The sequence below is a fragment of the Populus trichocarpa genome, chromosome 6 (genome assembly GCF_000002775.5).
Source record: "Populus trichocarpa isolate Nisqually-1 chromosome 6, P.trichocarpa_v4.1, whole genome shotgun sequence".
Taxonomy (NCBI): domain Eukaryota; kingdom Viridiplantae; phylum Streptophyta; class Magnoliopsida; order Malpighiales; family Salicaceae; genus Populus; species Populus trichocarpa.
This window is the reverse complement of record NC_037290.2, coordinates 5,897,976-5,914,686: the sequence shown is the minus strand read 5'-3', so window position 1 is coordinate 5,914,686 and position 16,711 is coordinate 5,897,976. Positions and strand designations below refer to the sequence as shown.

General features: G+C 33.3%; 2 protein-coding genes across 3 annotated transcripts; both read right to left on the bottom strand.

The window, feature by feature from the left end:
* Positions 1–3,000: 3,000 nt before the first annotated feature.
* LOC7487229 (heavy metal-associated isoprenylated plant protein 2) lies at positions 3,001–4,057 on the bottom strand. The gene is made up of 3 exons (XM_024602583.2): positions 3,993–4,057; positions 3,780–3,855; positions 3,001–3,470 (listed from the first exon to the last, which is right to left on the bottom strand). Exons 1-3 carry the CDS (start codon positions 3,996–3,998, stop codon positions 3,205–3,207), a joined length of 348 nt encoding a protein of 115 aa, XP_024458351.1. The 5' UTR covers positions 3,999–4,057; the 3' UTR covers positions 3,001–3,204.
* Positions 4,058–6,857: 2,800 nt separating this feature from the next.
* On the bottom strand, positions 6,858–15,872 carry LOC7485522 (cycloartenol synthase). 2 transcript variants are annotated; one of them, XM_002308095.4, is made up of 19 exons: positions 15,722–15,872; positions 15,330–15,539; positions 15,062–15,247; positions 14,872–14,961; positions 14,582–14,776; positions 14,402–14,486; positions 14,097–14,263; positions 13,416–13,604; positions 12,898–13,011; positions 10,582–10,704; positions 10,350–10,472; positions 10,179–10,277; positions 9,330–9,386; positions 8,650–8,696; positions 8,413–8,556; positions 8,031–8,208; positions 7,782–7,862; positions 7,369–7,452; positions 6,858–7,191 (listed from the first exon to the last, which is right to left on the bottom strand). In XM_002308095.4, exons 2-19 carry the CDS (start codon positions 15,528–15,530, stop codon positions 7,072–7,074), a joined length of 2,283 nt encoding a protein of 760 aa, XP_002308131.4. In that variant the 5' UTR covers positions 15,531–15,539; positions 15,722–15,872; the 3' UTR covers positions 6,858–7,071. The 2 variants fall into 2 exon arrangements, with proteins under 2 accessions (XP_002308131.4, XP_024459936.2); XM_024604168.2 differs by lacking the exon at positions 15,722–15,872 and having other exon boundaries at positions 15,330–15,715.
* Positions 15,873–16,711: the final 839 nt, after the last annotated feature.

The window sequence follows — 16,711 nt, the reverse complement described above, 5'->3', positions numbered from 1 at the left end:
TATCAATCTCCTCTCACGGTTCCCTTCTTCTTTCTTTGTTCAGTTTGAGCCATGGAGATGTTGTTAACTCCCAGGCAATCTAAATTTATTTTGGTTCCTAATTTGTTTTTATGCCTTTGGGTCTATTTTTTTATTTGTTTTTTTTAATAAGAAAACATCAACATTAAATTAATGAGAAAATTAATTAAATTTTTTGAAATAAATATATTAATAGTTAAAGTATATTTTTGAATTTTAATTTTTAAAAAAGATATTGGAAAGATAAAAATATCGTGAAAATATAAAAAAATTATTTTTTTTCATTTTTTTTTTGAAAAAAGAGATAAAAATTGAATTATTACACCTTTTATCAGCTTCGACAATGTAAAGGAGACCAAATCTTGGCGAAGGGAAAATGACAGAGCACCCTTTTTGTGATGAACAACATTCTAAATTAAATTAAAGCAAGATGACGTAAACTGAGATCCTGGTAAATGGGTTTTTACTGAATTTTGGTCCAATAGCGATATGGAATGCCGACACTCGGAGTGGGCTGAATATAACCGATGTGGGCTTGTACGGTTATTGGTCCAATAGCCATATGGAATGCCATCACTCGGAGTGGGCTGAATATAACCAATGTGGGCTTGTACGGTTATTGGTCCAATAGCCATATGGAATGCCGAAGCTCGGAGTGGGCTGAATATAACCGATGTGGGCTTGTACGGTTATTGGTCCAATCAGGTTCCAATTGGAAAAACGGCCTATAACATCGGCCCATTAAAATGCACTGTAACAAAGAGAAGGTAAAGGAAGCCCAAGAAGAAAATCGGGATGCTCATTTACAGTGCAAAGTACCCTAATCAATGATCATGATCATGATCATGGCATTAAACACACCCTTCCTTCTAGTTTATTTGTTATGATCATGGTAAGTCACATTCAAGCTTGCTGACAGTTTTATATAATTTATATATTTATATATAAGGCATAATTTATATATATATATATATATATATATATATATATATAAACACAAATAAATTATGCCTTATATATATAACAACACTTGACTTCGGGCTTCCCTCCTGTCGGCTTAAAAAGAATGGACATTAAATCCCAGCTGGCCAGTGTACAGAAGAGGACCAGAAAATCCCTAGTCGCCGCGACTATAATTCCCTTGCCCTTTCCCTCTTCTTAAGTGTAGATATGTTACAACTAGAAGATAATTTGTTCTAGTTAAATTATATACATAATTTAATAAATTCATTTATGAACAAATAAGATTGGTCGAAGCTAAAGAAAACATCTAGCTGTGTCAACCTATAATAACAATTTAAAAAAATTATAATTTTTAATTCGACTGTTAAATCATGTTTGGATTGGAATTTTACAGGATTTTTTGAGGCTATACGGACTGTCGGATTTTTAGATATAAAAAATCTTGTTGAGTTTCCGGTCTTAATAGTTTTTGTGATTTCTTTTATTATTTTTAGATTTTATGTTTTTTTTTTGTAATTTTGAATTTTTATTTTTGTTTTCTAGTTAAAATAAAATTTCTTAAGACTTTTATAAACTTCATAAGAAAACATACAACGTTATTATTATTTTTTAAAAAACAAACTTGTAAATTTAAAGTTGAAATCCATAATTCTTTTCGCTTATAATTAAAAAGTTGTTTGATTATTGATATCTGCAGTTTCTAGCTGCGTCACCTTCATTTAAGAAAAAAAGAGAAGAACATTGAACTGCTCCAAGTCAATAAATATACATGTGACATAATTAACAGTTTATTTATTTATTTATTAATTAGAAAGGATAACATCGGTAGCAGCGGTCCATATAGACCCTTTCAACATTTGATCAAGGATCATGTAGCTTCCTAGCTAGGGATTTGCCCTCACTTATAAATTCATGACTTGTGAAGATATATGAGGTGCTCTTGACTTTTTGAAAGATATTATATATATTCTGATATATATTCTATAAATCTTGTAATTGATTCTAAATTCCATTAATTATTTGAATTGGGTGAAACAAATTAATAAAATATAAATAACATTTATTTTACCATTAAGCTAGGAAAGTCATTTTTTGCAAGCTCAAGACAGCAAGAGAGCTGGAAACACAGGCAACATGGAAACAGAGGAAAAGAAAAGCTTCTTATTTATTGTTGATCCTGATCAATATATATTTAATTATAAGATGACACCTCATCACTAATTATCATTTAATTAAGGATACATTCTAGTACTTCACCTAACCTTGCTATTAATTACATGCAAGATCGAGGGCATATATAGCTCATTTAAGACAGCACAAGCTGGCGCAGGCAGCGCATACAAGTTATCAGTCGACTCATGCCGAGGAATTTGGAAGATAAAATGGATCGAGTATGGAGAAATCATAGCTAGGGCATGCTTTGCTTATTGAAAATTTTCCAACGAAAAGGAAAATATTATTGTTTGCCAGTTCAGAATACGTACAGAAAATGGGATTCATTCTTGGGAAACTGGTTTCTCTTTGGAAACTGCTTTGCTTAATATTGAACTGGTTTTGTTGGATACAATTCATTTGGTTTTAAACTTCTAAAATTGAAACTGAATTACTAAATCAAATTAAAATTATTTTTTGGTTTTTCAATTGATTAATTTAATTGTTTTTTAAATAAGTTTTTTTGGTTTTCTTGATTTAATCGGTTTTCAAGGTTTTTTTTTGTATCCCCTGATTGATCAGAAATCTTGAACTGAGATAAACATTTCACTAAGCTCAAATTTGTCCCACTTAATGTAAAGGGTGCCGAGCATTTTAGGCCTTAAGCCAACATAAAGATGGTGTTCAGTGTGCTAACTATTCGGTTCACAGGCTGAATTGTTGAACATGATAGGGTTTTAATTTATCCAGAGATTCACTTAATTAGACACATGTGCATCTTTTATTGGTCAAAGTATTATAAAAACATATCATGTTATAAGCAGATGAAAACATCCTAGCTAGAACTAACAATATTGCATTGAAATATTTTCACAGCGAAGGCAGTATTAATTTGTGCAATTATGAAAATTCCCACCATGCATCTAGTTTGAATACAAGAATGCCGAATGAAAAAGGAAAAAAGAAAAGAATAATCGCATAATTATTTCATGAAAATACACCAAATATTCCATCATTAAATTGCTAGCAAGGCACTTGCAAAGTAACAGCAACATAAGGTGTTGAATATCCTCAGAGAATGGAGCAAGGGTCATGATGACCCTGATAATAGGATGGGAACCCTATGGCAACTACCTCACACTGCTTACAGCATCTGGGGAAATTATGAGGAAGTTTTAGTTTTTCAGTTTCAAAGTCTTCTTTCTTATACGGGCCAACGCTAATGAACTCTGCCACCTTTCCAGCTTTTCTGAGTTTATTAGCCAGCACCACGGGGTCTACGATTCCAACCACTATCAGTGTTCCCTTCTCACTATTTATGGCAATCTGGTCAATTCCTGCAATCAAATTCCAAAATAAACCTGTAATTAACATTAGTGTTTACTAACACTTTTCATACATGCGGATGGATCAATGCCTTTAGAAAATCCCTCGGCAAAATATATCTTTTATAGAAAATTGTTAGCATTGCAATAACACACACACACACACAGACACGATTTGCGACAGCATATGCGCGGTTGCAGAATCCATGAAGAAGACGCTCGCATATGCGGTCACAAAACGGGCGGTTTCTCTTATAGCTAGCGACATGCATGCATGTATATATATGGCTTTTGATCAATATATATGTTATAAATTAAGACCTTCGATTTTGCCAACCGTTTTCATCAACTCCTTCTTGCACCTCATGCAGTTGATATTAACCTTCAACACTGTTTTCTGCAAAAGATGTAATATATAAAAAACATATGGTTGAGGTGGCAATATTATTAAGAGATCAAAAGCTGCAAGTATTGCTAGCACAAGGAATGTATAAATATTACAGCTGAAGTTTGCTTGTGGTTTGTGATACGTACCTTCATGGTGGCACAAGGAATGAATTGCTAGCTAGCACTGTATGTAATTTGAACTGGTATATATCCCTGCTAGATGGATACAAAAATGAACCCTTTTATAGGCCTCCAAATGGCTTACCTCACTATTGAAATTGATAGTCTCTCGTATTTTTTTTTTACATAAATCATATTTAAAAGAATATTGGATATTAAGTAAATCCCAGGTCAATATACAACCACAAATGTCTAGTCTATATATATATATATATATATATATATATAAATGCATGTTGAGGAAAATAGTGCATGATGCTAGAGTCCAGGTAGTGTTTGGTAATTATTTTGGAATAGAAAAGATGCATTTATTTTGTAAGTATAAAAATTCAATCTAACACTATTTTGAGATATATTTATTTTGTTTTTTTTTATTTTCTTTTCAATTAAATATATTTTTGTCTCTTCTGTATTTGTTTTTTTATCTTCATAAACTAACCAAATTAATACAAGAAAAAAAATAAAAAAATACTCAACTTAATTGATAATATATAACTATCGTTAGCATGATCATATCAAATTGGCTTAAATATCAATTATATATGATATGGATTAAAAATGTAATTACTCGGTGGAATAAACAAGTTTTGACTTTTGGCCTTAATTATTTCTTTTTTTTTTAATTGGTAACTGCAAAAATTGTTTAAAAGAGAGTGCGCCTCTCCAGACTATCATCTTCTATATAATAATATATATTGCATTGAACAGGCTGTCGAAATTGGAAAAAAGAATGGAACAACAACAAATTAACAGAATATAATTAACATTTTTTTTTCTTTTTTCTAGTGAATTTCCAAATGCTATCACTGTTAATTCATTATTTTTTCACATTAATTAACATTTGCAAATCTTTTTACATTATCATCATGCAAGCCCTAAAAAAAGAAACAAGAAAGAGAGAAATACAACCCCATATACGGATTCTTTCATGAGTGAATGATAAATTAGTTACTTTAATTTTATAAAATAAAATAAATAATATATATTTTACTTACAAAAACTAATTAGTTAGTCTCCTTCATCCATTTTATTTTCTTTTTCAACTTTTAGAAATAAAAAAAAAGAAGTGAATAGCAAGGGAAGATTTATGAGAAAATGATAAGTAAACCAAAGAAACTAGTTAATTCATTTTGCAAAACTTAAAACACCAATTTATAATTTACTCTCTTTTTCATTCACATTTCTACCAATAAATTAAGAAATATCATAATCTATAATATTCACGATAAATTTAAAAATATTAAAAAATAATATAAATGATATTTTGAGACTTTACCTAATAATTTAAATTATTAAATTAAATTAATTCTTTGATATGATATGAAAACCTTGATAACCAAGCAGTTATGAATTTAAATATCACTATCCTTATTTATTTGATAACAATTAAACACAAAATAAAAAAGTGTGTACAAATTTGAAACTCAAAGAATTTTTACTTAAAATAATATATTAAAAAATAATATAAATTATATTTTAGAATTACATATAACAATTTAATCTATTAAATTTAATAAATTCTTTCACAGAAAACACCTTCACAAGTAATATTAACCACACATATAATACTACCATATTGAGGTGGTTGTACCTAAACCGAAAAATTTTACGATGATGAAGTGATAATTACCAACACTTACAGATAGTACTAGATATGGTCTTTTTTTAATGTCATAAATATTGATAATCGCAGGAAGTACCTTAAAGTCTCTTCACCTAGACAAATCATTTGAATGTTCGATACTTGTTGCGTACGTTTCATTTTTTAAGACATAATTTAGAAGTCAATGAGCGTTTATTGGGCCAGCCTTTTTAAGTTGGTAGATTAATTAACTTGGTATTTACTACCGTAAGGCTGTAATGATAGTGATGAGTAGGGCTTCTCACCAGCCATTGTTGTGTTATTATATGTACCAATGGACATGAAAATTGTTTTTTTTTTTTTATTTTCTGTCGACTTGGGGCAGCCAATCTCCGGGGACGATGGATGGTTGACATGATAAACAAAATGGAGGAAACTAGGAAGACAAGATCAATCTTCCACCTGACCCCACGACATGGAGGGGTTTGATTTCTTGGCGAGGTCTTGAGCCTGGACTTTCGTGTCTGAAGCACATGATGCCTTGACTGGAGGGAGTATTTTTAATGAATCTTTCTGTGTCGAACTACTTAAAGACGAATTTAGTTTCAAGTGTTCATTATGTAATTGATTATTTGCAAATTGATGCATTTTCTTTCTTTAACATCAATCGGATGCAACGCTCACATAGCGCCGATACTTTAGTTACGGTTCGGTGGCCGTGACCAGCTACCGATGGTAAAACTAAATGTGGTCTCCACTGCAATACCTACACGCTAGAAAGTCGAAACTTGAAACCATGATAAAACATAAAAGCCATCAATCTTAATGCTCCAAATCGATGTTGAAGCATAAATACGAGACCTGACCCAGGGCACACCCAGTCCGAGGTCCCGGTCAGATCAGATCCAAATATTTGAACTCTCTTTTTTTTTTTAATAAAAAAAAGGCCTCAGACAAGTAAGAAAAAACTAGGTTTTTTCATTGAGCTAATCCGGGTCAAGTCTCGAGTTTTTACACGTCACCGGGTTGATATGAAAAGGGCACTCTTAAAATCGTCCAGAAAGAAGTTTAATTTCAATTGAAAAGCAAACTAGCCATCAGCTATTCAACAGTTTAATCAACAAGACACGCTATTATTTACCAGCGAAGTTTAAGTCAGAGCAGCAGTATATTTACTGAGGATGTAATCGGAATGGATGGATTGCATTACAAAGGACAAAATGCACAAATTAGACACGAGATAGATGAGATGGGTTTTTGAAGTTTATGGATTTTATTTTCTTCGTCCCACTTTTTGGAAGAAGTTTAGGTTGATTGCTCGTTCCTCATAATATCCCAAGCAATGAAAGATGCAAACAGCCTGAAAGAACAAACAAGGAGCTACAAAACATTGAAAATGGTATTGTTTCGAACAAAAACAAAGATGAACCGTGATTTCAATAGAAGGAAATGGGCAAGGTACTCCTATGAAGCCTTGGCCTGCAGCACCCGACACCGGTATTCTCCCAATGCCCAAATGGGGAAAATGTCCCTGTAGGCAGCATATGTTATCATACAATTCCTATTGAAAACTCCCATGATTTCCTGCGACGAGGAAAAGAAAAGAAAAAGTTTCAAGTATACCGGATAGCATTGGAGAACAAGGACCTTCAACGATAGGGGATACGAGCAAAAGCACATGACCATATGAAGTAAATAATCAAACTCCGCCACAATGATGATTAGGATAAAGAAGTGTTTAAATAGCAGGTATAGAATAACCTGCTGCGGAAAGTCTCCATTTTCCATCTGGGAATTTATCAAATATCTTGCTGCACGGTGCAATGGTTCTGGCTCTCTCTCAGCCTGCATATTTAATAGGATATACAATAAAATTGCATGCACGCAAGAAAAATAGAAGTTTCTAGCAAATGAATACCATGGTATGCTATTATGATATCAAATACCCCACATAATTGATCATGTATAGTTAGATTATGAATGAAGTCATCGTGTTTCAACATTATTACAATAGAGATGGCATTCATTTTTTTTTTCCCTTCCAAATCCTGACGACTTCTAGCTTGATACCAGTCAATTTTAAAAACTTCAGGTAATATTTCACTCCATGTATCAAATGAAGTGGTAATAAGATGCGGTATAATTCAATGTCAAAGCAGTGAGATTCACTATACCTGCCCAGCTTCAATGAGAGACAACATAGCCCATGCTGTATTTACCACATGAGCTCTGTTCCCTTCAATATTTGAATATGTCTGTACAAAAGAAAATATTGAAACAAGAGCTATGTGCAATAAAAATCTTGAATTGAACAAAATAATATGATTATAACATAAAAACGTGAGAAGCATTAATGATAACAAATGACGTGCATCAGGGGTGGGAGAAAAGGAAACAAATACTTGACAGTAAAAACATCTAACCTTGTTTTGACATGAAAGATAACTCTCTCCCCAACCACCAGAAGAACACTGTTTGGACAGCAGAAAATCACAGGCTTTACGAATGCTAGAGCTATTATTGAAGTTTTTTCCAGCAGCCACCAGCCCTTTTATGCCAAACCATATGCCATAGGTGAAGCAAACACCCCATGAGCCATACCTGTTGAGCAATTATAGATATTAAAGGACTACTTATTTCTTCAGTTGAATTTAATGAAACTATGTATCCTAGGCACTTGAAGAAATTGTTGAATGGGCTATCTTTACAAGTGATTGATAGAAAATAAGAAAGCAGTGATGCACATTAATGACTCCATAATCAAGTAGTCCTCCAAAGACAGGTTTTTAATGGAAGAGGACAAACCATGAGCCATCCTTCTCCTGGATACTTTCAATGAACATAGTCGCCTTTCTGATACAACTTTCTATTTCTTCTGACCGGTGTCCAGGATATAATTTCTTAAACGATGTCAAAGCTTGAATTGCAGCTGAAGTACATTCAACATATCTATAGAAATTCCATAGTTAGCATTTAAATGAAGTCGTGAAATGGACAAAATAAAATCGACAGCCAATTTAACTCAACTTCCTGATATCTTACGGGTAATCAATAACAATGTCACCAAAAGTTTCAGCTGGGTTGATCAACTGACAATGGCAATGTGAAAAAAAGAAAGAGAAGCTATTAGATATATAATCCAATTTCCATGATAGATTAGAGTTAAGAAGTTCATTTCTAGTTCAAAGAAAAAAAAATGGTCGCGTTGTGATTCACTGTATAGCATGCACTGTGCAACAGATGATTTCTTACAGCGAATCTACAAACTGATGACTCAAATACTGACCATGCTCACTTGTAATCATTGACATCAAACATAAATTCAGAGAGCTTTATGCCAGAGGTGAAACACCAAAAATTTCTGTTAGGATTTAGTTTAGTAAGGGCTCACATTATGCGCCCAGATGATCGTGGTTTTCTATAGTCCGAAGCTTCATTATCGGCCACAAATGATAGAGAAAACATAGGAAGCAAATTCAAATGAACCAATTTATGGGCGGGAGATTTTCTCTTTGGATAACAAAGGCATCAAAACAACCTCTACCTGCATAAGAAGCTTGAAAACACGGCCTAGTGATCATGGTATGTGTATTAAAACATTTAGTATGACATGAGGGTAGAGATTATAAAAGAACATACTTTGTACTAATCCCATGCCAAAATTATCTTCATTAAATACAGAGTTGTGAAATAGCAATAAATGCAATTGTCAAGGTGACTACCTCTAACCAGCTGTAAGATCTCGTGAGCTCATATGTTGCAAAACCACCATCCCCATTCTACAGAAAGCGGGAAAAGAGCATTCAGTTGCATAAAAAAAAAGTTGTCCCTTGAATAGAGTGCTGTTAAGAGCAATCTCTGAAAAAAATAAATTCCAAATGACTGTCACTTTGTTTCATAACAGTAGATGTTTCCCTAATCCCTACTCCTGCAAAGTGCCCAACAGTATGTCATAGCATTTGCATATCCAAGAACCACTTTCTTCTGCATAGTATCAAAATTCAAGTAAAAAGAAAAAAGAAATTCCATAACAATTTATGACAGTATGCCATCACCCTAAAAAAAAATAACAAATGCTAATCAATCAGGAGACTTATTAAGTCCTCAAATCAGCAAAAGTTCATTAAAGGAGATACATCTCCTTCAATAATTTTCCCAGTCCCTTCTTGAAGAATACTAGTAATAATCATGTAACATTGAGAAAATCATATTTTGAATACATTCTATGTTAATAATAAAAAAAGGACTGGACAAAAAAAACAGAGAAAATAATGGTTAAAAGTCTTGGGCAAGAAAACTTGCGGTTGCTGGTTTGAGTCTCAAGGGCAATCATTTCTAATAAATATCCTAAAAGATAGGGCTCTCTCCAAATTCTTCCTTCCAGAACTCCAATATGGTGGGACCATATCAATGTGATGGCCCTTGGTATAGTTGTCATATTGGAATTTTATATCTTTTGGCATGTTTAAACACGCAGAGCATATTTGTTACAAAGTATGAATAACTCTGTTGTCCCATTAATGCAGACTTCAAGATACATCCACTCCCAAGATTATAAAGTCATCAATTACCTGTAATGAGAGGAGGACATTTACTGCATCATAAAATCGGTTTGCAACTAACGGTTCCCCAACAATCTCAGATGGAATTTTTGATAATAAGAGAGCAGCCTGTGAAAGATTGGATATATTACAAAAATAAAACAAGCATAATGAGCACTTTTACTTTGATCAAGCCATTACTTTTAGTCCCTCTGCTGTGCAATCTGAGATGGGCCATCCATGATCTGCAGTTGAGAAAGGCCATGCACCTTTGGAAATATGGCGATACCAGAAATGAAGATCTCCAGGGCAATCTTCCAAAATCTTCAAAGCAATGAAAATGGATTAACAAGGATGGAGTTAGATTAGTTAAGAGACAACATAATAAAAGCTCTCCCAAAAGAAACAACAATAAATTAAGAAAAAATCACACCTGTGAATTTTTAACGAATGCATGTGCTTTTTTTAAAGTTGGACTGTATTCCTCAACAAGATTAGTTGAAATAATTGCTTGAACGGCAAAAGCAGTGTCCCACAATTGACTTCCATTGTAACCCTGGAACAAAATTGTCATGTCTACTGTAGCTGGTAATTTCAGCCTCATAACACTATAACAAAACATAAGAACCCAAAGCTATTGCCCATGGAACCTCACGAGTTTTCGATGACATAGCACCCACACATTGCAAGGACAGCAAACAAAATGAGTTAAAAAGTGATGCAAGATATTTTGGTCAAACATGCATCCTTTCAGTAACAAACATAAAATTTGATCCGATGGTTGAATTGGGATGAAATTTTGCTGGAAGGTTCCGGAGGCCATGTTTCCTATAGCATATTAAACCCGGCCGTCCCAACCACTAGCCCAAGCCAGATTGCAAAAAAAGGTCAACATGAAGTTGACCCAAAACGACGCCACTTTAACTTTTTTAAAAGAAAAAAAATTGAAATGTCGTTTTGATTGACCCGGGTCAACCCACCCAACTCGTAACCCTAGCCTAGGTCGAGTCATGTGCTAAGCCGAGTGTAATAACTTTTTTTTATAGGGTCAGATTTTTATAGTCATCTAAGGTCATTAAAACTCCCAAATTTGGCCTAGAAGTTACCATTTGGAATTTGCTATATTTTCCCAATTGATTTAGGATTCTTTTTCCTATTTAGTTTAGAAATCTTTTATTATTTTTCCAGCATTGTTTAAAACATTTTTCCTAGTATATAAGCAGCCTAAAAGAGCTTTAATATTCAATTTTGATAAGAGAAAATATTAAGTAACAAAAATTCGAATTAGGGTTTTCGTGGTTGAGATTCTTTTCGGCAAAATTTTATATTTTTGTGCTTGTTGTCATTCTTGTGTTATTTCTGTTAGCATTAATTGATATCAAAGCCCAATGATTTGGTTAGTGCTATGCGCCAGAATAACCATAACTTTAAATGGGTTTTAAAAGTTGGTCATGGATCTGTGATCACTCTCTTTGTGATTTCTTAGGTTCCTCGCCTTCACTAACTAATGGGTAAATTATGCAATTTTTTTTGCATTTCTTCTATCACCAGTTCCTAAACATCTTTTTCTTGATAGGAAACCTCCTCAACTCCTACACAAGAACGTCCTGCTCTGCGTCCTCTTTCAGAGGCAAGGGCGGATAAGGCAGTCTCTTGATTTGAATGAATATCATGAAGAAATAAGATTTCATAAAAAATGCTCTTCGATTTTGTGTAGGCAGAGGAGTTTATCAATTGGTTGAATGATTTAAAAAATGGAGGGCTTTTGGTGATTCCATTTATGTCGAGATAAATGTAAATAGGTACTCTCCCTCAATTTATAATAGTTATTTTAATAATGATTATAATGATAATAATAGCATAGACAATTATAGTAATGGAAGCGATAATGTCATTGATGATATCCTTGTTAATAAGTTAGAAATTAAGTGCAAAGAGAACATGGAATGTACTCAACAAAATTTTTTTATTGATTTTGGGTATGTTAATCCCTTTGATTACATATTTACTATTATCACAATGATAGATTTGTTCAAATATTATATTGATACAATACTTATTGATGAAAGACTGAAGTTGATATCTAGAATTGTTGTACACCTTGAGCGAAGAAAGAATAGGAGTTGAAGAGCCTTAATTGGACATGCACAAGATCAAGGCAGAAATAATTTGAACTTGAGGATAAATCTTTCCAACACGAGAAGACTAATACAGGAGATGTTGGTCAAACACGCAGCCTTATGGTAACGGGCTTAAATCCCGATACAATTGTTGGATCAATATGAAATTTTGCTAGGAGATTCTAGGGGCCATGTTCCCTATTAGGTTTGGTTTTGGTAGCCATTTGAGGTTGTTAAGACCTGCCAATTTAGCCTAGAAGTTACTATTCAAGATTTGTTATATTTTCCTACTTAATTTATGATTCTTTTCTTTTTTAACTAAGAAAGCAGCCCAGGAGAGCTGTAATATTCAGTTTTGATTAGAGAAAATATTGAGTAATAAAAATTTGAATTAGGTTTCTTGTCGTTGAGACTGTTTTAGGCAGAATTTTGTCTTTCTTTGTGCTTGTTGTCTTTCTTGTGTTGTTTATGTCCGTGTCAAAAAGCCAACTCATTATATTGCAAATTTTTGCAAACTACAACTTGTGTGGGTGACTTTTCCCCATTTTGAACTCCCGCCCACAGGTTGCAAAAGCACCAACTAGAAAAAACGAACTTGAGACAAAGAATGTGGAAATTAGGATTACAACCTGCATTTTCATTCCATCTTCAGCAAGCCAGAGGTAATCTTGTATTCTAGGAATATGCAACTTGAAAGCTTCTGAGTTAGGGTCTTCCACCCAACAACAAAGCATATTTAACACCTGTATACCAAAAAACAAACAGGTTAGAAAAACAAAGAAAGACACCCACTGTCCCCTACTGATGGCATTGCCCTATGCGCATGGAGCTACTGCTAAATACTAGCAAAAAAAGCCATATACATAGGGAGATGATTTCAAGAAAATGAAAGGAACCAAAGAAAAGTGAATAAAATCATCTCAAAGAGACATCTAAACAAGCACTAAATGGATCAAATTTGTTGTGGATCTTGAAAAGGATAGAACATATTAACTTTAAATGATCATTTTCCCTTCACAGTTTCAAATTAAGCATCAACTTTTGCAAACATTAACAGAATTGAAACGTATACCGTATTTACAGGTCCCTCTAAAATGTCAAATTAAGTATCAGCTTTTGAAAGCATTAACAGAATTGAAATGTATACCTTATTTACAGGTCCTATGCAAAGATAACGAGTATTTTCATCTTCATAGTGTATGTGCTCAATTGCAGTACAAAGTGCCTTTTCTCTCAACTTCTTTCCAGGCCAATGCATTAGAACAGGTTCGGCAGCCTTGTCAAGCAATGCCCAAAGTACATCTTGCACCAGAGGGTGAGGGTAATATAAGTCCTCCTGCAAAAGATAACTATTTTAAGCAACACAAGGTGAAATTCCACCCAAAAAAAATCCAGGAGAAATAAGGAGCATAGCAGCTCTTATATTAATCATTACAAGTCTTGGAGCTGCACCATAGTAGAACTAAAAGTTGGTATTGATAATGTCATCATCTACCAAAATTAATCCCTTTTTGTTGCATTTTTTCCAGGATAAAGCATCATGGGATTTAGCATGTCATGGATGGAAGTCATTTGCATATAATATTTGTATACTAGTAATATTTTTCATCTCATTTGACTAATAAATCACAGTATCCTGTACCACACATCTTATGCATATTTAAGACAGACTTTACCATATGTCAAACAGAAACACCAAATAAGATGTTTGCTCATCTCAGAGGCATGTCCTAAAGATTCACTAAAAATCTTCAGATAATGTTAATGGTGTAAGAAATGAAAATGTAAATTAAGTACTTTAAAACTTTAAGAAACCAATTTTACCAACCTTTGCACATAGGGTGCGCGCTTGATTCCATTCTATTTCATGATATGGGACAGTGAACAGCTCCTTTCGCAAAGATAAAATTGTTGGTGTGATTGGGCCAACAAACCGCTTCCCATATAAGTAGGACATAGGCAGATAGACCATCCGGCAGTGACACCACATCCTTCCTGCAGAGGGGAAATACTAATGTTTCAATTTCCAGTCATATGAACATGCATAAAAGCACACTTCCATGATACTCAGATCTATATATTGTGAAATGCGTAGAAAACCAATACAAAAAGGACATGTAAACTGGCAAGAACCTGGATGAACTGGGAGCAAATAAGGAAGAAGCCACATCTCAGGGGGCATTGGATTATTTCCAGACCACTCAAACACTCCAAGTACCTATTGCCATCAATCAATACTTAAAACATCAAACAAAAACCCCTAAACAAAACTAAAACTCAAAACCAACTAGAAACAGGGTTTTATTACTGAACTGAAAGCCACATTTTCCCCCATGATGTTATCATAGTCGCACCACCATGATTCAAAATCCAATCACGTGCTTTCTCCATCGCACCTTCTCCATCATTCGGCCCTTCTCCAAGCAACCTTAAAGTAACATAATTCAACACCGAACCAAACATCGTACTCGGTCCCTCAATATGCAAACCCCATCCCCCATCTCTGTTCTGCAAATTCCACATATCTCCACATTCAAAATTTTGAAAAATCTTACTAAATTCTAATAAAGCTAATTTGTTTTAAAAAAAAAACAATCACATGCCTGATGATTGTAAAGGTACCGAATTATCTCCTTTTTATGTTCATCTGATAACACTGCATGTAGTGCTCCAGTAATTGACAAAGTAATCACCTAATAATCCATCAATTAACAAACAAAAATAAAACTAATTAAAAAATAAATAACTCAAAACTCTTTAAGAAAAGTTAAACTAAATTAAACTATGGATTACCAATCCTGGCATAAGAAACATAGGACCACCATAATCACCAGGCCAGTGTCCATCATGAGCTTGAATACTCGAATAATAATCCAAACCTCTCTTCAACGTTGTAGTAACCGCCTCCTCCGTAACTTTCTCACTCTCCTTCAATTTCACCTGCGGCAACACTTCCGACACCGGATTCTCCTTCTCAAACTTCACAACAACAATATCACCACGATGCCACTCGTTATAATAATAATAATAATAATTTATTGTTTATTTAAATTTAATTTACCTGCATGCGCATGATTAGATCTGCACTATGCTTGGATTGAAACCGATTTTTAGTAAAGTTCTGACGCGCATTTTCGATCTCTGAGATCTCTTCGGGAGATAGAGTTAGTTTCGGATCGAATTCCCAAATCTGTCTTCCAATATGATCATTATTTGTTCTTAGCCATGGATTTCCTCCTGCTGCTATCTTTAGCCTCCACATTTTCAATATCTATCAAAGGCGCAAACAATTATTAGCGTTTGATTTCTACTTCCAGAAATCAGAAGCGGAAGAGAAAATGCGATACGATTGTATAATAAGCTAAGCAAGTGAGACACGGAAGTAAGAGTACTGGAGATTCTGTTTGATTCTCGGGAAAAAGTTAATAAGAAAATGAGAGAAAAAGTTTGTACCTTTTTTGTGTGCTGGAAGGACGCCAGAGGAGAGAGCAGACGGGTGTTTGCATGTTGAGCATTCAGATTCTAGAAGGAGTGAGAAAATGATATCCATATAGGCCCCTTAATTATTGATTATATTTCAATTTGGTCCCTCATGCTCTTAATTGCTCCATGGGTAATAGTTTTTTCTTTATTTAATTTAGATATTTATTGTGATTTTTAATCACTAACATGTTAGTTTTTTTCCCTGCCAAAACCGAAAAAAAGAGAAGAAAACTTCATTATCAAAGAAATAATATGACAATACATCAATGCAATTATGAAAACTCGAGCCCAGCTAGTAAAGGTGTGCTTGGCCCTGATGCGCCCTAAGCTTGTTTTTAGCTTAATAACATGGCTTGATTTTATAATCCAACCAGTGTCTCAAGCTTAATCATTTTTTTTTCTCTTTAACATATATAAAAAATACTTTTTATTATTAATATATGTATAAAATATATATTCCCTTATTAATGCAAATTCCTCGTTGATATTATAAGTTAAAATAACTCTCCAGCCATTGCTAAGAAAAAAAAAATAAAAGTTCATGAACTAAAAAATACCAATTAAACTACCTCGAGAAGAAGGTTCAAGATTTTACATTTAAAAACACATCTATGTTCAACATAAAAATAACTTTGTTTTTATAATTTAATGCTCTCTAACATATTTATTATTCTTTTCTTTATAAGATTGCCAACTCTATTATTCCAGAGTCTTTAAATACTCTGAAAGAGAACTTTTTTTTAAGTATTAAAAGCCATTTATTAAAAGATATTTTTCATTACTTTGAAGAAGAGAGTTAATTGAATGAACATTTGATTGACTCATAATCCAATCATCAAAAAACTTTATTTCTGAGCATATTGAATTTTAGAACATCATCGATTGATATCATTTGTGGGAACTTAAATAAAAAAACAATCAACTGTTCCTTGGTTTTTGACATCCCTAATCATTATTAAT